Here is a 24565-nt window from a genome sequence, read left to right as displayed (position 1 = left end):
TATTTACCATTATGTCCTTATTAGTGGGTAAAGCAGTGCATAGATGAGTTGTCAAGTCTATAGGACATGATGTACAAATGAGGCCCAGAGACTGCTGCAGGACCAGAATGAAGACGCAGCAGAAGTGGACACCAGGAAGGCCTAGAGAGATTTTAAATACCAGGGCAGGGCTCTAGCCAGGTGTTCTGCATTTTTAACCATCTCCTGAATCTCCACCCAGGAAACTCCTGCAACACAAAAACACATGTGCACATTGCAAACCTGCACAAAGGCCTGGGGCTGCAACAAACTAAGTTATTTAAAAGAAAACTCAGCAGATTTTCTTTTCCTGGCTCTGATCTTCAGAAAAATCACTGGAAAAAAAAAAGTTTGAAATGATTTATGACCCCCCTCCCCCCCTACACCAGCACCAGCCATTACCAGAGGCTTCGTGTTGTCTGCTTGTCTAGCTGTGCATCTGTATGTGTCATTCTTGTGAATGCAGTATCTTAGGAATGCCTTGAAAGAATTTCTTTAATGCTCCCACAAGTTTTAACTTTTACATACTAGACTCTTAGAAATGCTGCTCTGTAACTTAACATGGTTTTCCACATTGTGACTGAGTTGCTTCCACTTTGATAAAACCACTTACAGTTGATCGTGGAAGTAGGGAAGAAATTTTACGAATGTGTAATCGGAGACCGACCGATTACAATAGCACGGATTGACTGAGATCTTCAGAATGACCCATTTTTCACAAATAACTACGTGTTTGATTTTTTCTGTCCTGTCTCTCTTCCCTAATTCGCAATCAGTCGGCGCAGATGGCCCCGCCCCTCCCTGTGCCTGGTTCTGCTCGAGGTTTTTTTCTGTTAAATGGGAGTTTTTCCTTCCCGCTGTCGCCAAAGTGCTTGCTCATAGGGGGTAATTTCATTGTTGGAGTTTTCTCTGTAGTATTGTAGGGTCTTGACCTTACAGTATAAAGAAAGATCTGATCATCAGGGGGATTATCGACTTTTCATGGAGCTGAAACTGAAGAAATAAAAATCCCTGACGCCTAACATACTGTAGCACTGAGTAAGCAAAGAATTCATCATCTTCAGCATGGTTCATGAAATAATAAACATTACATGTTTCTTTTCCCAAAATCCACTGTTTTCAGGTTCTTTATTATTCATCACATTAAAGCTTCTTTCATTATTATGGTCTGTCTTTATTGTCTTACAAATATTAAGTTATCCACAAAAATAAAATAACTTAGATAATAACCATATTAAAACATACAAATACACACATACATACATTTATGACATGAAAAAATGCATATTGCTGATATCTTCCCAGAGTTTTCCTGGACACAGTTAAGTATGTGCAAACTACTTATCAGGATCAAAATAAACTGTTACACTGGAAATATAATCCCAGATTTTTTTCTCTGCTTTCAACACAGAAATATATTTACTCAAAATAAATTACACTGTCTGATAAGGAGCCGTACTCATACAGGTTTCATGAAACCAAATATGATCTTATAAATGTGTACAGGCAGAAATCCATATCAATGTTCTTTTTTTCTTATAGATAGTTAGAAGTTGACATCAGAATATCCCTGTAGTACACATCAAAGAAGTGTGAAGTAGGTGAGTGTAGATATATTACACAAAGCTTACAGTGTTGCACACATTACATTGCATCACAAAACAGGAAACATTTGATTGATGACAGTTTTGGATGTTTATAGTGTGAGGAACTGGAGCGTGTTTGTGCGCACTCAGTTTCCTGAGGCACTTTAAAAATTATTGATGGTATTCGGTGCAGCATTATTCATTTTTATTTACAGTGCTGTTCAGATCATGTTGACGATGAAAACCGTTCTCGGTCCTCTTACATTACGTACCACACACAACACGGACCACACATTTTGGATGACATAAATCTGGAGCTGTGCGACATCTTCAAGGATTTCTGAATACCTCAAACGGTTTTCGAACAGGGACTATGAAATGAATCTTATAGTGTATAGACACGGTTCTTGGTCTGTCTGAAGCTTATTAGTGGAAACATTTACAGTATCTAGACAGCCACCATGAGAGAAAAGGAAGTGTTTTTTTGATACTTGGAGTCAGCGCCACCAATCCGGGTTTCAGATCACACTTTTGATCTTTAGACTTCAGCCACTCAAATTCATCGTTGCTGTTTCTAAAGAGGTCATTGTCGTGTTCTGCTCATGAAGGCAGCATTGCAATCAAATCAGTTCTACCTCTTTTTTAACATTTTTAACATTATGATTAGTGTTGGCAGGGGTAGTAACACTGACTTTCAGTTGAGCCAGACAATCATTCAACGTATTCCATGTGCAACATGATAGCTGCTATAAATAAATATGGAAAATTCTGAACTGTCCTTAAACAAGGTATAAAATCCTTCAGTGCCCCAGATATGTAAGTGCTTTGTCAAACTGTGTGCACTATGAGTCCTGACGTTTTGCCTCTACATGTAGCAGATAAAGACAAGGAGACAAGGTAAATAATAACCATGGCTGGATTTATGCTATGCTATAAGTGATGGTACTTGCAATTGAGGATCGAGGGACAACTTTTTGGTGTACGATCTGTTTCAGAAATATACTTGAGTTTAAGTTTTGTGCAGATCTTATGTTCCCCCTGCAAACTTTCTCTCTACTACTTACTTTAAACTTCCTCTTTGCTCACTTGACTCTCATGCAGCTCTGTGCCAGTCACAATATATTGAATTTATTTCAGATTTGTATCTTTAAATTACTATGTTCCTCGACCTCGTGATGAAGGCAGTATACATCCAAGGTCTTTGAGTTGTGGCACCTTTTCACATATGCTGCATGTGCACATTCTTTACCAACATACACTTCTATCTTTCTGCTGGCTCAACTGCTTCCCACTCTGTTCTTGCACATCTTCTCTGCAAAGAAAAACTGCAGTCCACCGCAAAAAAGAACGGGCACACAACTTATGGTCACGTCCCCATTTCAAAGTAATATTCTGGCTTAAAAAATGTCTCTTTCTCTCCGTTTTGTTTGTTTAGCCTTTTGGTGTGTGTTTCTTCATTTACAGACGCTGACCCACTCTGTTATCCGGCACTCTTCACAGACCACGTAGCAGCACCAGTGAAACTTGCAGTTGCAGCGTTCGCTTCGCGTCTGCTGCAGAATGTTGTGGCCCCTGCCGCAGCACAGACTCTCACAGTTGTCCATGCCCGGGCTGGTCTTGTTGCAGATCCGGCCCTGTGTGCCCGCTGAATCCGAGCCCAGGTCTCGCTCGCAAAAATCTGGTGACTTTTCAAAGTAGACTAGTTCGTTGATGCTGGGTCGCCGCCGATGGTGATGGTGATTGTGCTGATGATGGTGATGATGGTTGTTGTGATGGGAGTGGTCCAGCTGTCCAGTGTTCCGGTTGTGAGCCTTGATAAGCGTGGCAATGTGGAAGCGTTCTTTGAGGATTGAACCCACCACCCGGAACTCTGGAGTGACCTGCCAGCAGGTTTTCAGCTGGCAGCTCCCCGAGGTCCCATGGCACTTGCATTTCCTTCTCATGTGGTCGAGCACCACCTGGGAAAAACGCAGAGAAAAGGAGAGAGAGTAGGATGGAGTGAGGAAGGAAGCAGAGGCGAGGAAAAGAGCAGAGAGAAGAAAAAAAGAAGATTAACACCTGCCTCGATTACTGGTTTTGTTTTAAGGTTAACATATACAGATGAAGGGTGTTGCTGTACTAACTTTATTTCACCATGCAAGCCACTGTCCTAGTAATGAAATGAAATGCTTGAAGGAACATTGGCTCCATACTGAAGAATCCAGGTGGTCTGACTCTCAGTATGTTGTTAAATATGCTGCTATCAAATAACACACATGGATGCAGGTATCACCCAAACAGATAGCGCTGTCATTATTCATCTTTTGGCATCAGGTAGAGACTCTGAGCATAACCCACATGTAGCTGCACATTAGGCATCAGAGCATAACACTATTTACATATTTTCACTTTAATAGTTTAAGGCTGTCCAATGGAACTGCACGGACATCAGCAGCTAGATCTGCTCATTGAGCAGGCCCTGATACAGTATACGAAAACACTGCACTACTACACTGCACACAATTTAATTCTTACATTAAGCCTCAAAGAATGTTTATGGAGTCTACAATCCAAATCTGCACACATAAACAAACAAAATATCCCATTATAGCGAACGGTGCGGGATCTGCGTACACATATATCACTCATGACAAACCCTCGGTGCATCTCAGTGCGTGTGTGTGTGTGTGTGTGTGTGTGCACGTGAATGTTTATCAGTCATCACCAGCCCTAAACTTTAAGATCCAATTACCAACAGGAACACCAGGCCACCCAGAGTACTGACAGATGATACTGCTGCCACCCCTATCAACACACTGGCGCAGGCTGGACACTCGCACAATTAAAGACATGCTACACATGTGCTAGCAATAAGGGTGCTTATTCTCTCATACACATGAAAAAACAAGAACTTCACCCACACTTGTTCACTTTAGGTGGAATCAGACAAAAATCAATACATGGCTTCAGAAAAGGTGTTTGTGGCTATTTGTCTATATTCACATTTTTATGTATGTGGTGAAAAGCCTGAGCTGTTCCTCTGCTTTTGTATTGTTAAGCTCTGTTTTTTGTGTTTGTAAATTTTATGGTAAAACTACCATCTAATCTTTTAAAGAGGAAAAATAGAAAGTACAGAAAAAACACGAGATAAACCTTTATTGAGCTTTTTAAGTCTTAAAATCTTGTTACCTACCAAAATTGGCCAATTAGGATGGAAGCCAAAAATCAAATACCCAGTCGTCTGTTTTATGCAGAGGTAGCAGGACCAATTTGTAAACGTCGTAATGTTTTGAGGGTTTTTGTGTGTGTGTGCAGCACACTGTTTCATGCTGTGCTTTGTGGGTTTCCGACTTGAGCTAACATTGCCAAGTAAAGGCGTGAGTCATCTGTTCATGACAAACATGTGAAATGCACATGAAAAGAAAACCCTCGTGTTTGCCACCGAGGCAAAGTTCAAAGGTGACCAGTAATATTAAAAACATGAGTAACGGCACAAACACATCAGGATGTGATGCATCCGTTTAAAGCTGCAAAATCCTACATATAGTGTTTGAAAATACATGTTTATGTTTGGAGATATGTTTTTCTGCCATCACTCAAGCTTGCCAGTAATGAGTCTTTTAAGTGGAGAAAATTAAACGTTGGAGGCACCGATACTACACTTTAAAGCCATTTAGATGCTATATTATAACAATCGTGCAAAAGAATGCAAAATATTTTAACCTTGCCCATCACTGTATGTTCATAATGTGCTACAATAACAGAAAGTGACTTAGGAGTGTGCTTTTTGGATAAACATGGTTACACTGTCATTGGGAGTGTTGAAAGGAAAGTTTCAAGACGCTGTGATCAGTGGCGAGGAGACGCTGTACTAGACGCTGTACGGCTTTATGATAAACAACACTATAATTGCTCAAGCGGCACTTGCACTGAGTTCACATTGTAACTTCTGGCTCAGTTTTTACATGAGGCCAGAGGCAACCCCAGAATCACAAACGTGCTGGCCTTAAACACACAGCAAAGTCTGTAATCATGAAACGCTCCAACCCACTTAAACCTTAAAGAGACAAACTGACCTAGGAGTCATAATTGCATCCACATTGCTACTGTTTGATGGTATATTCACAGCAGGACAGAGCTTTCAAAGAACAGTAAAACAACAAAACAACCAGCTTAAAGAGAAAGTTTCTTTCTCAATATGAGATATTGTTGCCGGAGAAGAACAGCAGCATCCCTAAAAACATCTTTCATGTTTATCAGAGTGGAGAAATTCACATAAAAGAAAATCTTTTCTTGAGATGCTCAGTGCATATGGAGATTAGCGTGCTGTGCATAATCAGTCAGTTGCACAGCACGACTGGCTTCCATATCTAAATTTCAAAGTGCAACAAAGCAAATCCACACAGAGAGCTGCAGAAGTGAAATCAGCACAGCACGCTCCTCCTCGGGAGAAGGCTGATGATACGAACGCTCAAAGAGTCAGAAGAGTGAGGAACTCTGCAGAAATGGGCCACAGATTTCTAGGCTTCTGTGAATGAATTCTGATGCATCACTAAAGACAGCATCAACGTTTGCTTTTCACATCCATGAGCAGCATGCATTCGACCCATCGCTGCACGGTCACAATCATACCCTAACTTTTAGAACTAAAGGGCATCTTGCAAAGGTTTCGTATCAGCCATGTACCCGTGATTTCCTCGATGGCACCTGTTGCCAAACTTTCATTTTGATCTCAACAGTCGCCGGGTCACAGTCACGGTTGAGATGACTGTTAAACATAAATAAAACAGAACTGAACAGATATGTGAAGACCGAGGCTGGCACATGGACAGTTCCTGTAACGACAACACTGAGCATCTCTAAGACAACATTTTGAACCTTGCTCTCACGCTGGTTAAAAGGCAAGTAGGTGTTTCAAGTCTTCCACTCACTTTTTTCCAAACTACAAATACTCTGATAACTCAGACCGATGCAGCAATATTAACTTTGCAGTTTTTGTTTTGCTTTTGGTTTCTGATATAAAGTGAGAAAGCAGCCAAACAGATTTGCAAGAGATTTCGATACTTGGTGTCCAAATTTTTGCTGCATTTCTGCTGCATCTTGCAACATTTGGCTAGATTCACAGGGAAGCGTCTTTCTTTCCATTTAAATTTTAACACATCTGTCAAAGCAGCATCAAAGGAATAATGTCTGAGTTCTTGTTCAGGGTGTATTTATTCTTTAAACACGAGGCATGGTGCACACCCTGTCGTCTGACTGGGTAAAGTTTGAAAAAAGCCTCAACAAAAGAAAATAACTGCTGGTGAAAAGTGATTGATGTGTGTGGGAGATGTAAGATATTCTTCTGACGTGCAGATGAAAGGCACGTACGAGGTAACATGAAATCAGTGTGACGCTGGTTCATCTGATCATCAGAGGAGCACTGGTAAAGGACATTTTATGCAAGTAGAAAGAAAGACGAGGGCACCCGAGTGAGTTATTTTACCCAGATGAATGACATTACCTTTAATAATACGACATCTTTGTCACATCTAATAATTGCTGTGGCTTCACTGAGCGCTAACTCCTCTTTTTCACGAAGGATGAATTGACAGATGACGAACAGAAAAAAAAGTCAACAACATTCACTTGTTGACTTCATCTATTTATAGAAGAAGCTGGTCTAAAATGAGGTTTTGTGTTGGTAACCGTTCTAACATAATGAGCTCCCCCTGTCCCTCTTCATTTATCAACATATTAAGTGTACTTTTCCAGATCTAGATGGCTCCAAGAATGAGGCTGTTTTGATTAATGACCAGATGAAAGGTTGTTATTTTTTCCTTTTGGTTACAGTTGCTCCTACTCATCTGTCCCTTGGGGCAATTACACTGCGCAACAAAGGAGACACAGACAAGTAACACAGAAAAATGTAAGAATATATATCAGTATATTTAGTTAGATGATGGGCGCTACATTTTCATTTGAAAAGGCCAAACTTTTGTTGACACCACTCTGGCAGTCTGATAGTTTGGAAACAATAATGCACACACTTGTGTTCACTGCCCGAGTCGGTCTTACCGGTTACCGTTTGTCCTTCCCTGGTTTGTCACGCTAATCACTTAACCCTTCTCTGAAAGAAAACAAAGTTACTGGCATTGGCTAACAGCTGTTTATTTAACATGAATACCAAATATGTTGCTGACCTTGTTGCTCCTGCACGCAGCTCTACACTACCTGTGCAGGAAACATGCACAGCAGACATAGATGGTCATGTGCAGTAATATTGTATTTTCACTGTGTACCGAGATTACATTTGAAATGTTGATTAAATTATTTTTTTATGTGTCATTGTAGATGTAAAAATCTTTGATCCTGAAAATGAACCCCGAGGGCATTTAGGGCCCGTGGAGGAAGGAATGTGAGGTAAATTCAGAGGTGAAGGGTGGAGAGAGGAAAAGAGGCTGACAGGAGGAGATGAGCCAAAGGATTAGATACACAAAGGCTGTTTGAGAGAGAAGTGTGCGTGGGTGTTATCACAAATCGCCTGCCTATCAGCCGTATAGATTAGATTGTGGTCAGCAGTATCAAACCTGTCAGCAGGGAGTGTCTTGGCAACGAGAGATGGACATACACACAGCTTGAGTGACACTTACTTCTGTTAGTGTGCTCAGGTACTGCAGCCAGAGTTTGGGAAGAATAAAAAAGGACAATGTGTTAAACAAATAAAACAGCTGCCGGCTTTTAGAGAAAACAAGAAATCTTAATTTGCGGCTCACTGCGTTCTTGGGTCTTAAATCCTTGTAACGCATTTGATGAAGAATAGTTATCTGCATTAAACATTATCCTTTCAAAGCACTGGAGTAAGAATTTATTAATAAATGCCATTTTATGACTAATGCTTTGGTTTACCCAGCACATACACAACAGACTTCTTCAAAGTGGACCACAGTTAGGGACAAACATCTGGCAGGTTTTAATTGGCTAGAGAGACAGGCATCTATAAAATAACCCCAGACAGAGATCAAATACAGCATGTTGGTGGCAGACCAGGACCGTAGGCTACATAACACAGTAGACTGGGGGAAAGTACAAGCAGACTACTGTGCAACGAGCACGGGTGGATGAAGTAAAGTAGAGATCAAAGAGCGCCTGAGTATGGGTCAGAGTGCATTAATTAATAGAACGAGTATTTTAGGCACTTTATGCGTTTAACTGGAAAACAAAAAAAGGGCACTAACAGGCAGTGATGGCTGCCATTCATATACATGCATGTGGTGTGGGAGTGGGGGGGAGATGGGGGTTTCTCTTCTAGCTATCACAGGGAGATGGTAGGGTCCACCGTGGACAACTTACCAGTCTGTTACTATTAATATTGTTAGTATTATTACACATTTGCTTATTTAATGACTCGTGTTGTGTTACAAAAAAAAGAAGTACGTCATGTGTCAAGTGAATTTTTACCTGTGTGCTTAACAAACCTCTGTATGTAATTGGAGGGTTTTTGTTTTTTTCATAGAGCACATAATGAGGCACTTTTCCATTTCTTGCGTGCACTTGCCCTTGGCAGCTCTCTCATAACACACGCTGTGATCCAGGATCGCAGTATGCTAAAGGTAAAAGTATTACCACACTCCTTTTAGCCTAATGTTACAGCAGGATTGTCATCCTTAGTCAATACTGACTCATCTGTAATAAAACAATTGGTGAACAGCTCAGGGAAAGTCCTGCAGCTCGACACAAAGTAACATTGTCTTAGTTTGTCTGTGAGTATAAGTTCCGTCTTTTTTTTATCAGTCTTCATCTACTTTAAAAAACAATTTCTGCAATATTCTAATAACACAACTCGGTCATAAAAATGATATTCCCTGTTTCGTTGGGTGCTTTGAATTTAATCGGTGGCCGATCCTCGTGTCATCACCACCGACTGTATTTGGGAAAATCCTAATCTAACGTCTGCGTGTCCCACCGTCGACCCAGTTAAGTGGATAAACAGCAGACTAGTCTGCATGCTGCCTTGTGTTTGTCAGTTCAAAGAAAACCTACTAAAGGACTTTTAAAGCCAAGCAGCAAGCCGGAGCGATATCAAAGCACACAAACAAATCCCACAGCAACACATTAAACCCAGACATCACTTTAAACAAATCAAACGCCTCGCTTCAAAAGAACAGTTAAGCGTATGCAGACAAACACACACGCAACCACGCAGACGCAGTGACATGCTTTTCCTGAGCAAACGCGCTCCATATCTGCGCTCCACAGACCGCGTGTGAATTTGCAGCTGTATGTACAGCGTTTACTCTCTGTTAGCTGCAGACGCTGTCCACAGCTACTTATTTAGAGACTCTAATAAAATGTTATTACCAGCATAAGCACTTCCACCTGTTGAACTATGGAGCGTTTGCCTCCTTGTGCACTTTTGTGTGTATCTGTGTGTACGCATGCTTATGCATACATGCCACAGAGTGTGTGTTAGGTCAGACGGTACTGTCAGGACTGAGGAATGCCCCGCCTTCCTCTGATGATATGGCGTCTGAGGATTGCAGGGCTAATCTTTCTATTTTTGATCACACACACGCACGCACACGTGTGGTTTCAGAGTCCATTAACACAACTGGCTTCCAAAGAACAGATCATCATCGCTCCAGGGTTATATTAGCCGTGAAGAGATGTAAGAGTCCCACTTTAGCTGGTTGGGATGATTCTCCAAGGGTTGCTGCTCAGATTCATAATGACTTAATTATGACTTTGATAAATCTTACAGGAGCTTCGGTGCCCCGCTGAAGGAGCGTCATGCCTTGAAATTCACAAAGTAAGTCTTCAATTGCCCGGAAACATCAACACTACAAAATAATACTGAATACTGGCTTATTGAATCTAATTACATGCAGTTTTCTTTGCCAGAGTGTTACTTAACAATACAATGCACTTCTCTGTGTCCTCCTACTCTTGGGCTAACAGTGTGGGTAGATACCAAAACTCCCCATCTCTTCAGTATATTGCACCATCTTTGCTAAGCCATTTCCAATTTTTGAGCAATCCCATTAGATCTGAAGGATTTGACTTAAGTCCCTCTTACAAACACACCTATTTATCCCGTCATAACCTGACATGCTCGCAAATACGGGTGATGAAGGGTACCTGCAATTTTATTCTTACTTCAAAGCCAAAACTGCAGTGTTGCACCCCGTCACGTAGCGCTGCACTTGCTGCAAGCTCACCTGCGTCCATGAAATACCAGAGACACAAGTGCTATCATGAACACAACTTTATTATGATTTAGTCATGGCAAGCGTTCAAATGTTTACCAATGTTTAAGTGCGAGTTGCCAGTTGCACATGCTCGAAAAGGGGTTGAAGAGGAGTTGAAACGTATAGTTTACTCCCGGTAAAGCAACACACCATCTCGTCTTACTCCCCTGAAGTCAGGCCCTGATGGTAAATTGTAATTATGAAGAAGATGTTTGCCAGTAACTCAGCAGACTGTTACATAGCCAGCATTGTCACCACCTGCCTAATGAACAGGCAGGATTCAACAGCACCTCGAAATGGCTCTAAGCTCTGCAACACGAACACAAGAACGTGTGCCAAGCATTTGTTTTGAGGTGTGCTGTTTAAATGATTGATAAGAACGCTGTGAGTCTGCCAAGAAATGTACTTTGGGATGATGAGTTTCCATGTCATAAACTCTTAAAACATGTCGCCAGCCTTTTAAAAGCGCTCTTATAACGGCTGAACGGGAGTTTGTTTGTTTAACTGGAGAAAGCCAGAGGAACAAACAAAGGGAGGGACTGTGCTTGAGGGGCTGGAGAGGCTGGTTCTGTAATAATTGTTATATAGTATTTATTTATTTAAATCTCTTATTTTAATTAAATTAAAGCTTGTGCGCATACATAAAGTGTACTCTGATATTTCTGCAGCAAGGCCTGTTGCAAAGAGGTTGGAGGAGGCAGTGCAGGAGAGGGGGAAGAGGGGAGGGAAGGAAGGGCGAATCTCTTTCTACTTTCCGCCCTGGTGTTTGAAGTCTAAAATCTTTTGCAGGGTTTTAAACATCTGTTTCCAAACTGCCAGCAGCCACTAATTAGGGCTAAAAACAAGACGGGACGTCGTGAGAACCTTGGGGTGGGCATGAGGCGACATGCACACCCCGCTAAAAACCACCGCATTCCTCTGCTAACAGACTGCTGCTCTGAAAGAGGGGAGTCGGGCAGGGGGTGGAAGGAGGTGAAGTGGTGATGGCGGGTAGGTGGGAGCAAAAGACACGCAGAGAAGGGTGGCCATTATTTTGAGGAGGCCCCACCTGTCAGTACTTTCTGTTTGATTCTAGGAGCTGTGTGTGTGTGTTGCGAGGGTTTTATTGCACCTATCAGTATTTCACAGTACCACCTCTGTGATGACTCATAAATTTGTCCTCTGTTACTCCCTGTCTTTTTCCTAACCTTACCCTCTGCTCCACCTCCTCTCTTGGTTTCCCTTTCTCTCTGATCTTTGCCTTTTTTCCAGCACAGGACGGCCTCTGTGTCTCATCACTTAAGCAGTTATTGCAACCCAACAAGTTGGTGAGACCCTTTGAGAAGCCCCTGTAGTTGGGGTGGGTTTGATATTTGAAGACTAGTTTTAAGAATATTTACCATAAAAGTATCCACTGAGCAAGTTTTGCAATCTCAAAATCCTCCCACTCCAGTCCAACTAATAGTTTTTGTTTTCAGTTTTGGATAACCAGATGTACCAGATTAGCCAACAGTAAACGATTTTTACTCCAACGAGGTCATGTGACAAAAAGGAAACCAATAAACAGAATTTCAAAATACCCTCCTTTAAACACTAAACTGTAAAGGAAATTAAAGTGTATGTTGCCAGTTATAGGTTGTTTTTCTTTGAGCTGTTGTTGCTGTTCTCACCTGCAAGATGAAAGTGTGGCTGATAAACTCGTTTTTAATCTTTTTGTTTGTTTCTTTAAAAAAAACAAATTAAGGTTACGCCAAATGTATAATAAAGAAGCGCTGTATATAAGGCTAATGAAGTCACTGGTATCTGTGTCAGTCATCACGTCAGTCAAAGGAGATTATCTAGAGTCAACAGTTGGTGACAATGATATCTGATATATCGTCAGGTGTCATTGTAAAAAAATGATAAAGTTGATTTGCACCAACAAACAAAGGAAAAAGGAAATAACGTGTAATCGCTTCAATATCTTTTACTAAAAAAAAATTTGGTTATCTATTATTATGTTTCCTAGCAACAAATGTTGGAAACAAGTTATGCAAAGCTAGCAAATGGAAAATGCATGTATGGGACGTTCGCTAGTTACTGAATTATCTCTGCTACTTAGCTAACAGCCTGTGTAACAAATATATTGTTTATTTGTCAAACTTTCATGTTTTAGATTTTAAAAAATCCTAATATTAGTCACAGATCATCCAAATAAATACAAAATGCACTTTTTAAATGATGATTTCCTTTATTAATGCAAAAGTATGAAAAAGTAACTGCGCCGCTTGTTAAATCATGAATTAACTGTGATTAACCACATTTTTAGAACGCTAAGTTCAATTTAAGTGCCACACCCAGACCCGACTACTGCCAGACCTGCTGAATCAAGAAATCATTTAAACCACTAGAACCTGTCTGACAAAGTAAAGTAGGCTCAAAGTTACAGAGCCATTTGTAAAGCTTTGCGACTGCAGTGAACCACGGTGAGAGCCATCACCCACACATGGAGAAAACTTGGAAGAGTGGTAAACCTTCACAGGAGTGACCGGCCTGCCAAATATACTCCAAGAGCACAGCGACGACTCATCCAGTGCATCACAAAGAGCCCAGAACAACATCTAAAAAAACTGCAGGCCTCACTTGGCTCAGTTAAGGTCAAAGGTCACGATTAAATAATAAGAAACGGCATCCATGGGAGAGTTTCAGATGTTTAAATCAAATATCAGAAAAGTGATTTAATTGATTGTTGCTGGTGCCGGATGAGCTGGTCTAAAGATTTCAGAATCTGGTGATCTACTGGGATGTTCCCACAAAACCATGACAACGAGTTACAGAGAACGTCTCAAAAAGACTAAATATTCAGTGAGGAGCAGTTTTTCTGTGTCACAATGCCTTGTTGATGCCAGCGGTCAGAGACAAATGCTCAGTCTGCTTTGAGCTGATAGCAGATAAATAACTGCTTGCTACAATTAAGAAGAGCAGCAGACGTCCACACGGATGCTACTCATGTCAGCTAAGAACAGGCTACAATTTGCACGGCCTCACCAAAAATGATATCAGAAGGCGAGAAAAACATTAACTACTCTGAGAGCCTTGATTTTTGCTGTGAGATTTACATGGTAGGCTCAAAATCTGGTGTAAAAAACATGATCCATCTCACACTGTATCAACAGTTCAGGCTGCTGCTGATGGTGCGATCACATGGCGCGTAACTTCTTGTCACGCTTTGGGCACCTTCCTGCCACATGAGCATAGTTTAAATTCCAAACCTACCTGAGTGTTGTTGCTGACCACGCCCATCCCAGTATGACCATCTTCTGATGGCTACTTCAAGCCAGAAAACGCAACACGTCACAAAGATTCAATCGTATCAAACTGCTTCACTGTACTCAAAGTCACCAGATCCCAGTCCAACAGAGCACATTTAGGATGTGGTGAAAAGAAGAGTCCCATCATGGATGTGCAGCACAAAATCTGACGCTGTCTTCTTAATATCAAATTCTCGGGGGAAGGTTTCCATCTGTGCCTCGAAGAATTCAGGCAGATCTGAAGGCAAAAGAGGGCCTGACTCAGCACTAACACGTTGCCAGTGAGTTTACTGTATGTGCTATAAATGCAACTTTTTAAAGCCCATTAGTTTGCTCTCGTTAGCACATAGAAGAACTCCAAACCACAGCTCACAGGAACAGATTTCCCTGAATGAAGAAATGAATACACAGCAAATGATTGACAGAAAAGAAAGACAACCTGGAACGTGCTGCAATAACACGGCGCACGATTCAGTTTTCTACCTCAAAATAATTAAAAGCAACATGCACGCAATGAAACATGCACAAAAGAAAAATGAATCACTGTTTCATTACTCATTTCACTTCAGCCCCCGCTTCTGTTTACTCACATTTCCACCGTACTGACTGGAGGTTATGTCACCTTATCACTCTTTCTACTACAGGGAGGCCAGCTGTTGTTGAGTTCGGCTTACGCACTCCACATTTGTGTTTTGTCTGCATAATCAAGGAAACCAGAAGTAAACTGATGAAAAGATACAGGCCCAAATTACTCTGGAGGAAATGGGGAACAATGAGCAATTTACGCCCGTTTCTCGTCTCTGCTGCCCTCGCAGTACTGGACGTTGCTTATCACGGTCATTTACATCTTTCTATTCCATCGTTTGAAACCCAATCAAAATTTTCAAAGTTTTGAAAATACAGGTGCTTTTCATTTAGTGTATTGTGCTGTGTCCTAAATACCCCAAATACGCCGAACGCTGTACTGTAAACCACACAATCAGTGACGTGCTGTGTTTTGGATGATTGCTGCTTTGGATGACATCCTGACTGATCTGACGCTAATTAAAATGACCAGCAGGATATGAGGCCCATTTTAACAAAGCAGTTCATCTGGGCTGACAGCTCGCCCTCGACCGGCGAAGACGACCGGCTTGATGGTGAAGTTGTTTTTTCTCTGAAGAGACGATTCTTCAGTCAAGTTGTCCTACTGAACCGTTTAGACACGGTGTTTCAAGTAATGTGCTAATAATTAGGACAAATATGTCAAAACCATTCAAGCTCGTGCTACTTTTACCCTTAATAACAAAATAACACAGTTATTTTCATCACTTTCACAACACGCCATAAATTTAAGTTTCAGTTAAGCTTACACTAAACCTTAGGCATAAAGTAGAATTCATAAAGTGCGCTTCAAAAGTTGCTTCTGAATTCTAACATCAAACATCAAACACTGAGAGTCACTTTTTGTTAGACAAGCTTAGTGTGGGACAAAGACAATAAACTTTAAAAGTATTTGTCTTGATGCGCACTCAGTTATCCAGATAAGTAAATCCCAAAAGGTTGATTCTGTTCATCTGGATGTTTTCGGTGGGAGAAACGATTCGTCGCTCATCCAAGTGACCATAAAAGGTCAGTTAGTCCCATAACATGACTAGGGCTGCCACGATTAGTCGACTAGTCACGATTACGTCGACGACTGATTTAATAGTCGACACGTCGTTTGAAGCTTTGTAAGATCACAAAAGACGCAGGAATAAGTAGTAGGATTTAAAGGTGTAATAACGGACTGAAACAGAAGATGGCAGCACTGCATGTACAAGGATGCCAGCTGCCGTTAAACCCCGAAGAAGAAGAAACTGTCCCAGAATTCATACCGCGACCCATCGCGGCCCTGCTCAGTTTATCAAGACACCGCATATTTTCAAAAGCGCTCCGACATTTTCGGAGACGTCTGTTACCCACTAGCTCGATAGCTAGCCGGGGGCTAGGCTCACTAGAGCCGTGAGAACACCGGACTCCCGGCTTCAAACCCACCGCCGTCTTTCGCTACTCAGGTTAAACATGATATATGAGTCACTTAGATAACTTAAAACTGTTGTTGTTTGGCTTTTTTCAGTATTTTATTTGTTTCTGAGTAAATCGGTTTGTCTGAGATTAAAGTTAGTTTTTACACAGCTGAATAAACGTCAAGCAGACAGCTGATCATCAGAAGTGTGAGATGCTCGAGAATTTACTCCGGTGTCCTGTTATATTTTAGATAGCAAGGAGTTTATTAAACTTCACCGAAACAATGTGCAAATTTCATTAAAATTTAATAAACTATCATCTTGTCTTTATTTTTACATGTTGGACTATTTGCATATTAATAACTGACCTCACAGCTCATTGTTCCTTCAGTGGTGCTGGTTTCAGTGATTGTGCAAATGTCCTGTTTATAAGAGTGAAACCTGCAGTCAGCTAAGACTGAAGAAGTCACCTGATGATGATGATGATGATGAAACTTTTCTCCCACTGAAAACGTCCCGATGAACAGAATCAACCTTCTGAGATTTAAAAGTAGTTTTTATGAGATTCTACTGGTTCTACTGCTTAGTTGAGCATCATCCATGCTTTTGAGTTGACGTCCCCTGTGACCATACAATCTAATATAACTATGTTAAAGCTTGATAACTGTTTACTTTTACTCTTATTGCTTATTTTACCAGTTCTCTAAATCTTTAGACGTTATTGAGGAAGGACTCAATTGCAACGACCACATGAACCTAAACCTCACATAAGTAGTAGTAGTAGCAGTATGAAACACTTCTGAATCACAACCCCTGACCCTCTAAAACGTTCATAACAGCTGAAAACACTGTCATTTTTGATAAACTGATACAGGACAGAAGCGGATGTGTAGTATCTACAATCGGCCCTTTGAGCTTATTTTTTTTTCATTTGTTCTGTCGTAAATTGTGTGTCTGATGTTAAAATCTTTTAATGTAGTACAACAAAATAGCAGCAGTTATGCAAACGTGGGGAAAAAAGACCCACAAACACACACTTTTCACTCACCTGTCTCCCAACTTTATTATTATGCAGCCTCATACGAGCGTGGATGTCTTTGTAGGTCTCACGGGCATCCAGGAAATCCCGTGAGAACTTCTCTCCGAATTCCACGTCAGGGCTGCAGCCGCCCCACTCCCACGAGTCTTGGGGCCCTGGCAGGTCAGCCGGGAAGTGCTCCATAACACCGTGCACCATACCCTTCCCTCGCTGGATGGCCTCGACTTGCAAGCGATGGAGTTTGATACGGAAAGCCTCCTCGTCCCCTCGTCGCTTCTCGTCACAGCCACATGCTTTCAGTTTGCCCATGGAGCAGGCGTTGGCCACCGCGTGCACCACTCCCGCTGCTGCAATGGCATACGCAAAGGCACTCTCTCGAAAACCTGCAGGTAGAGGGGCAGCATAGTCATGTTGTTTTAAGCTAATGTGAAAGTAAAAGGTAATAAGAAGTGTCAGAACCAGGAAACACTTTGGAAGTGGAAAGATGTTTTCATTTAAAATGCCAGATGGACTGTATGCTCTCAAATGGTGCTCAGTGTTTTACTGCTGTGTGTGAAGTAACATAAGAATCATCAGTTCTTACAAAGATTAACCGGAGGACCATGTCAGTGGCTATAGAGGCAAGTGTTTCACTTTGAGACAGAGTTGACAAACTTTGAGAATTTCTAATAACTCTTAAGCAGAATACATCATCATATATGTGGAACCAAAGTGAAATGAGAAAACTGCTGGCTAAAAGAGCGATAGAGAAGTGAAATGTGCAGTGACTGATCATTTATATGACTAAGATACCAATTCAAAGCTTTACTTGTTGTACATTTTTGATTTTTATAAATACCCCACAGTTGTATTTCAGTTACAGTGTTACACGACATTTACATGCTCAAAGTTTCCTCATTTCGAGATTGAGAGCACATTTACATTTTGCTTTCTTTATTTTATGCATCATAAATAACACGCAGAGCTTTTTCTTTTTTACATGCACACACGCACAGGCCGAGACTCAGAGCGGAGGAAACATCTGGGACAATAACAATTCAGTGTTCCAAACTTCGCAGGCTCCACCACTCCCATCAGAGGACCCACGGGGTACTCGCACACTGTGACTAAATAGAGCTGTGACTCCTTCCTGTGACAACCTCCACGACCACACACACACACACACACACACACGTACTCCATCCGTGGATCTTTCACCCAGCTGTAGCTAAAATCTTGCTCTTGTTAAGGATAGCTTGACTCCATGGATTAGCTCCACAGAAGATTACAGATCTTTTACCTCCAGGTCCGTGAGGTCATTCCAACAACTTCTCTCACCTACAAACTTGAGGCGACTGGGCCAAGCTCCCTGTCAGTCCTTCATACTGCTCCCTTATTGGATTATTTTTAGCCATTGTTCTTAACCATGGTTAGACGACTTTTTCAGTTATTGTGTTTATTATGCTTTGTAACCGGGTTCTTTTTAAAATGTGCAATATAAGTAAAATTGACTTATTAACTGTTAACCCGGCTGTTACTAGTCTTTGAATTTGGGCTGATTGCTGGCTGTACTTTGATCTTTGCTTTTGTCGTTTCCTCTATTTGGATGACAACTCGCCACCAAATGAGCTGTACATGTGTTTAACTTAGAGAGGCTCATTATGCCGTACCGCAGCTTTCACCTTGTAATCATTTTAAATTGACTCAAAAGGAACTAATCCATGTAAAGGAGGCAGATGAATGACTGTGTGCGTGTAATATCCACGTATGACATTAGAGTTAAATGCATCCCTTTTTTTCTTCATGACGTAACTCGCATGCAGCACATGTAAGAGTGTATCTGACGACGACTGACCTGTAAATCATAAGACTGCTGTTATAGCAGCCTCTCCTTACACTTACACACACACGTGCACTGGACGTACGCTAAAAAAAAGAGAAAGAAATCCATATCTAATTGTGGAATCCGTGAATACCGAAGGATAAAGTGTGACAGAATCATTTGCACTCCTGCCCTCTATAGTGTTTATTGTTAGATCTCAGCTTACTGCCTGTCAAGGTACCCTCAGGTTGTATAAAAGCAGCCCCACCGGCTACGGTTATAATGGAAACTTGTAAAGAAAACATGAAAAGAAACCACTTAGGGGTTTATAGCACTGAGCTCGAAGGGGAAATGATTCAGGCTGCTTGTTGGAGTCAAATAAAAAAAGCTTTTAACTGGATCTGCCCCTTTAAGCAGGGTTTGAAGTTACTTCCTTATTAATAAATTTGAAAATAAAACCCTGATTAATTTGTTTTAGTGAGATATGGTGTAAGAGTTTACACTTTTGTTGCTGTATGCATAGAAATATTTGCCTTTGCACAATAAATGCTGTTCTCATGATAGTCAGAGGGAGTCCAGTAACAATGTTTCTAAAACTTAAAAGGACGTTTTCAGGATATTGTCATATTCTGAATGATGACTGTGCTTCCAACTACAGTAGATGTTCACATGGCTCTTCTAACTGAAATAACGTCTCCACCGGTGGTAACATCCTCCTCAATAGCTCAGTGAGCTGAGGCTGGCTGAGAAGCTGATAGTCATCATCCTTACAAGCTGCCAACTGGAGGCAGTAAAAACAAGCTATAAACACCTTGTGAGCAAACTGCTGATATTGGGCAATCCTCATTTTTCACATGGCCGATATCCTTTAATCTCTGTTTTCACTCTGCTTTGACTCTTAAGAGGAAATGCATGTGATCTACTGATATCATACAGTAATACATAATAGCTTCCTTAATATTTAACATGTAAATAGGAGCAATTATACTTTTGAATACACCCCAGAAATAAATGCACACACTCCAAAATTGTACCGTCTATAAATAATTTGACTCACTGACTCACAATCAGAGCCCCCAACCTTCCTCCACCCCCACCCAACCACCTTGACCCACACTGAGCAGGAGAGGAGCGCAGCATGGCACTTAAGCACATCCTCATACTTAGAAAGCCCGTTTTAGCTCTTGACCAATCTAACAAATAATTCACCGGCTGTGGCACGCCCGGCTGAACTGATGGCAGAGGAAGTGGCAAAATGAATTAAAGATTCAAAGGAAACTGTCACTTTGTGTTACAGAAACCGACTAAACAGGTTTGTGCTTTTGCCTCGGAGAGTTGGGAAAGTGCTGAGAGCAAATTCACAAGCACTTGCACTGGCAAGGGAAGAAAAAGCATTAGGAGTAGCCCAGCCAGGGAACACAGAGACATGGCGACAGAGAACGAGATGGCAAAAGAAATGCAGAAAGGCACAGAAAGAGAGGGAACAATTCTCCTATTTCTGTCCATCTCCGTCCTGCTGGGCCCTCCCTTTAGCCTAGTTTTTAATGCGGGCTAAATGGGAATGAACATAGACCCGTAAAAGTTATCGAGAAACCATCAGCAGACAGGATTCGAGCACCATCCGATGCAGTGACACCAGAATAAATATTAAAATGTAGAGCACCTGATAATCTATTCAAAAACCTGTTTAGAACGTCACATGTAGGATTTGAGAAAGCCCTGCAAACGTAGCCGAGTAAGCGAGTTTTCCAGTTGGAAGTACTTTCTTCAATTCTGAGCTTTTAACACCACAGATAAACTTGTTGCTGCACTACATGATGTGGGAAGAAAATACCAGTTTGGTACACACGAGCCTCGAGTGAGAGCGTATTTGAGTTTTTTCAGGAGGAGCTGCACTGAATACATGCACTCACCTTCTGTATAATCCACCTCTGAAAACATCCCTTATTCAAAGCATTCATGCTTACAGTAACTGCACGCAATGATGGCTGCAGCGTGTCAACTTGTATCCATTTTTTAGCTTGCGTGGAGAGGATCGTATCAACATGTAACAGATGAATCACACGATTTAAAGAGCTTGTTTATGTCAGTGGTTTGGAGTTTCTGCACCCGAGGCAAACCAGGGATGCCAGACAACGAGCAACTGCCTCTGCTAATAATGACAAACAGCTTTTCAATGAGTCAGTTAGGAGTGAAAGCAAGACCAGAGGTGAGAAAGTATTTACTGTAGCTAAAATTATTATATATTTTGTGTTATTTCATGGCAGTGATAGGATATAGTCCTCAGTGAGGGTTACAAACCAGGGTTTTTCTTGCAGAGATGGTAGGAATTTTTTTATGATAGGTAAGGTCATCATTAGTGTCTCAGAGAAACGTTCTTTGGGAAATTTTAAAAAAAGCCAGTTTTTCACGCTTGTCTTGAAAGACTTTCACTAAAAACTCACAAAGCTAAGCCAAAGCAATACACGTGAGCATCTCAACCAATTTTCTGCAACTCCTAAGATGAAAGTAAAATCGAAGGCCAGCTAAACTGAAGACTCAAACTACCAACCGCACTGTGTGTTGCATCTATCCAGGTGCTCAGGCTACTAAGAAATTGATGCCTTTTCCAGTCAATAACCTGCGATGACACCATCTGAAGGCTTCCCAACTCTAAAGCTCCTCTTTCATCCTTTGTGGCTGACTTGCAAAGCTCCAAGCCCTACAAAGCGTCAAGGAAAATGATATGCATGAGGCTTGGTAATCTGAAGGTGACTAACTGCTTTTGAAGTTGCCTGCTCTTTTGAATGGGTTATTGAGAAGCTTCAGCGAGGTGGTTAGAAAGCAGATACCAGTCTGCTAGGAACGAGAGATAACTAGAGATAACCTGTTCATTTGGAGGACTTGTTTCCGAGTTAACATTGATGAATTATAACTACGTGGAAAATAATCTCTTTTTATAATCTTGTTTGAGGAAATATATTAACTTTTGTTTGGGAGCTTTTGTATCTCTGTGGCAGCTAATCTTTCTAAACCCATCCTTTCAAGGTACTTCATTGAAGTGCAGTTGAGGAGGAAACCACAGTCTGACTCAAGAGCAAACTTATACCTGGTAACCTGTGGTGACATTTCACCTTCATAGTTCACTAAAAGAAGCTTTTAAACTCATTCACCCGCTTTAGACAATACTGTGTGGTAAATTTTGTGTAATTCATATATTGGGACTTTTAAAAGTTTATTTTTTAAGTAGAAAAATTGGGTTAAAACTGACCTCTTTTGAAGACTATGCTGTCGTAGGGTATTTTGTTTCTAGTCTCCAGGCTGGAGCAGTTCCAGCGGTGCCCTCTGAACTGGTGCTGGCACTCATGGATGGCAATCTGGATTCCCTGGATTGCTGAAGCCGTCACGTCTGGGTTACGCATGCACACCTCCAGCTGGCGCCTTGTCAAACCTGGCAGTGTCAGACACACCGTGTTGGCATTCAGGATTGGGTCGATGTTGGGGAGCTTCAGGCCCAAGATTTCATTGGAGTCTACCCTGCACGGAGCAAGTTTAGATCAGGTTACTGACAAGATAGATGTGCAAGTCAAATCTTCTGTCTTTTCTGTGTACTGATGTTAGTCTCCGAAGGTTCGTTATAGCGAGACTCGTAAGTTTTCTTTTAATGTTCCTCTGGTGTCACCTCGACACCCACTTTCCATTGCACCCTGCCATGACTTGTTGGTCCCTGGTTTAACCGATTCCTGTAAAACCCCCAAAATACACAAATGTGTGTGCTATGTGGTAGCGCTGATAAAAACATCTCCAGATGCTGGTGGTTTCGGAGGGGAACTGTACTCTTTAATCTGTTAGTATGTTCTACTTTTCAGATTGATTCACTTTATGATTGTGCATCTGTTTTGCCATTGGTTTAAATAAAAGTAATATTTAAAAAAATGATTAAGCCTTTAAAGTCTTTAAAAATGTGCATACTTAACTCAGGATGTTTTTATTGCAGCACAATGAATTAAGGCAAAAATAAAAACCTACGTACCTGCCACATAAAATAACCAGAGGAAATACTTTAGCACATAAATTGTTATTAGCAGTAAGGTGTGTCTCTGCACTCAACTGTCTCAGCTTCTGTTTCAGGTTAATCGTGTGAACAGCAATAATTCAGCTGACAGCCTCTAAAGCGCGTTTGTGCTCCACAGACGAACAGTAACAGCAGCAATAAGAAAAACACACGATGCGCTCCTGATGACTGAAAGCTGTCCTGCTTTTCTTTTCATGATCTTTACAGGCAAAACACAGGTTTGTGTGTGCCGCACATGCAGCCAGCCAACAAACAGCCACGCGCACTCCCAGATGCACACGCAAATACAGGTGTGGGGAAGAGACAGCATTTACACACACACTCTGCTTATAGTCTCGTAAACACGTGGGACCTGCGAGAGTGTCTTCTGCAAAACTTCTCCACGAAGCAAAGAGAAGAAAAAGTCGTCAGTGTTGGAACACACACACACACACACACACACACACACACACACACACACACACACACACACACACACACACAGTGTGCCGCTTATCTAAGCAAAGTAGCTTTGGAGCGATTAAAAAAAACAATCAATCAATCAATAAAACAACTTGCCACTGCATGTTATTCATTTGCATGTTACACTTTCAGTGTGGGATTGCTTTTTGTGGCTTTGCAATTCCAGTTTGACTTCTGTTGGTACCTGTTGTGTTTCCGGCTCTGAGAGTAAAGAGCAGCACAAGTTCAAAAGCTGCCTTTCCAAATTTTACAGCTGGAACCAGCATGTGGGCAAAAGTGTTCAAGATAATAAAGAATAAATAGAAATAAAAAAGAAAGCACACAACTGTTTACACTTCATTATATTTATATTTTAGGCGCAGACAACCTGTCAGTGAAACATTTAGCTGAATGAATGAAATACAAATTTTACGTCGATAAATAAATCTGACATCTCACAACATCCTGTTAACAGATTTTTAAGTTCAAATAAGGAGGCTCGATGAAAGATGTTCTTTAATTGCGTTAAAACAGCAGCTTGACTTAAAGTTTTAGTAGAATTACTGCATTCCGTATTAATTTCACTCACCTTTTATCCAAGAGACAGATAGCCACCAGATAGCATGTCATTCTCAGGACCGAGTTTTCCATGTTTGTGTCTTGCAATAAAAAATGTTCACAAAAAGTTGTCAAAATTAAGAGTTTGGTTTAAACTAATTCCAGTATTTCGCCACAAAGTTTAAAAACGGGGTAAAAGGCTCCGGCTGAAGAACTGAACTCTGGACTTGACAGCTCCGACTAACCTGAATCCAGATGCGCCAGCCAGCGGCGGGAGACTCATTCAAGAAAAGTTTCATCAACCTCCCAACTTAATGAATGAAGCGGGGGGTTGTTACAAGTCTGAGGAAAAGTCCGTGTTTAACCTCTCAAACGCATCCGTTCTCATGCCGGTATCTCCGCCGACAAGGCTCTGGTGTAACATCCGAGACAGACGACTGAACCTATATAGGCGCTCCAAGTGAAGTCTGCTGGAGTAGCGCACAGATAGTCCTCTAAACTGCTGCATTTAGCGCTTCGCCAGCCCACTTTTTTTGCGTCACTCAGGGAGTAGGAGAGCGCCGAGGGAGGTCAAGTGCCTCGTTAAAACAGGATAGAGATCCTTC

At 41.4% G+C, this 24565-nt stretch overlaps 1 protein-coding gene across 1 annotated transcript; it reads right to left on the bottom strand.

The window, feature by feature from the left end:
• Positions 1–1134: 1134 nt before the first annotated feature.
• On the bottom strand, positions 1135–24565 carry wnt10a (wingless-type MMTV integration site family, member 10a). The gene is made up of 5 exons (XM_082508446.1): positions 24206–24565; positions 23992–24061; positions 22158–22423; positions 17116–17489; positions 1135–3562 (listed from the first exon to the last, which is right to left on the bottom strand). The coding sequence occupies exons 2-5, from the start codon at positions 24051–24053 to the stop codon at positions 3059–3061; spliced, it is 1206 nt and encodes a 401-aa protein (XP_082364572.1). The 5' UTR covers positions 24054–24061; positions 24206–24565; the 3' UTR covers positions 1135–3058.

Source organism: Aulonocara stuartgranti, assembly GCF_965226115.1.
Source record: "Aulonocara stuartgranti genome assembly, chromosome: 16".
NCBI lineage: Eukaryota > Metazoa > Chordata > Actinopteri > Cichliformes > Cichlidae > Aulonocara > Aulonocara stuartgranti.
This window is presented reverse-complemented; position numbering and strand designations above follow the sequence as displayed.

Bases quoted from the DNA above. Each gene is read 5' to 3' on its own strand.
- wnt10a (XM_082508446.1), bottom strand. From the start codon at position 24,053: ATGGAAAACTCGGTCCTGAGAATGACATGCTATCTGGTGGCTATCTGT. The intron at 17,490-22,157 runs GTCAGTTTTAAC...CTCTACCTGCAG, and splicing joins CAGCATAGTCTTCAAAAGAG to GTTTTCGAGAGAGTGCCTTT. The intron at 3,563-17,115 runs GTGAGTGAAAAG...CGTTTTTCCCAG, and splicing joins ATAATAAAGTTGGGAGACAG to GTGGTGCTCGACCACATGAG.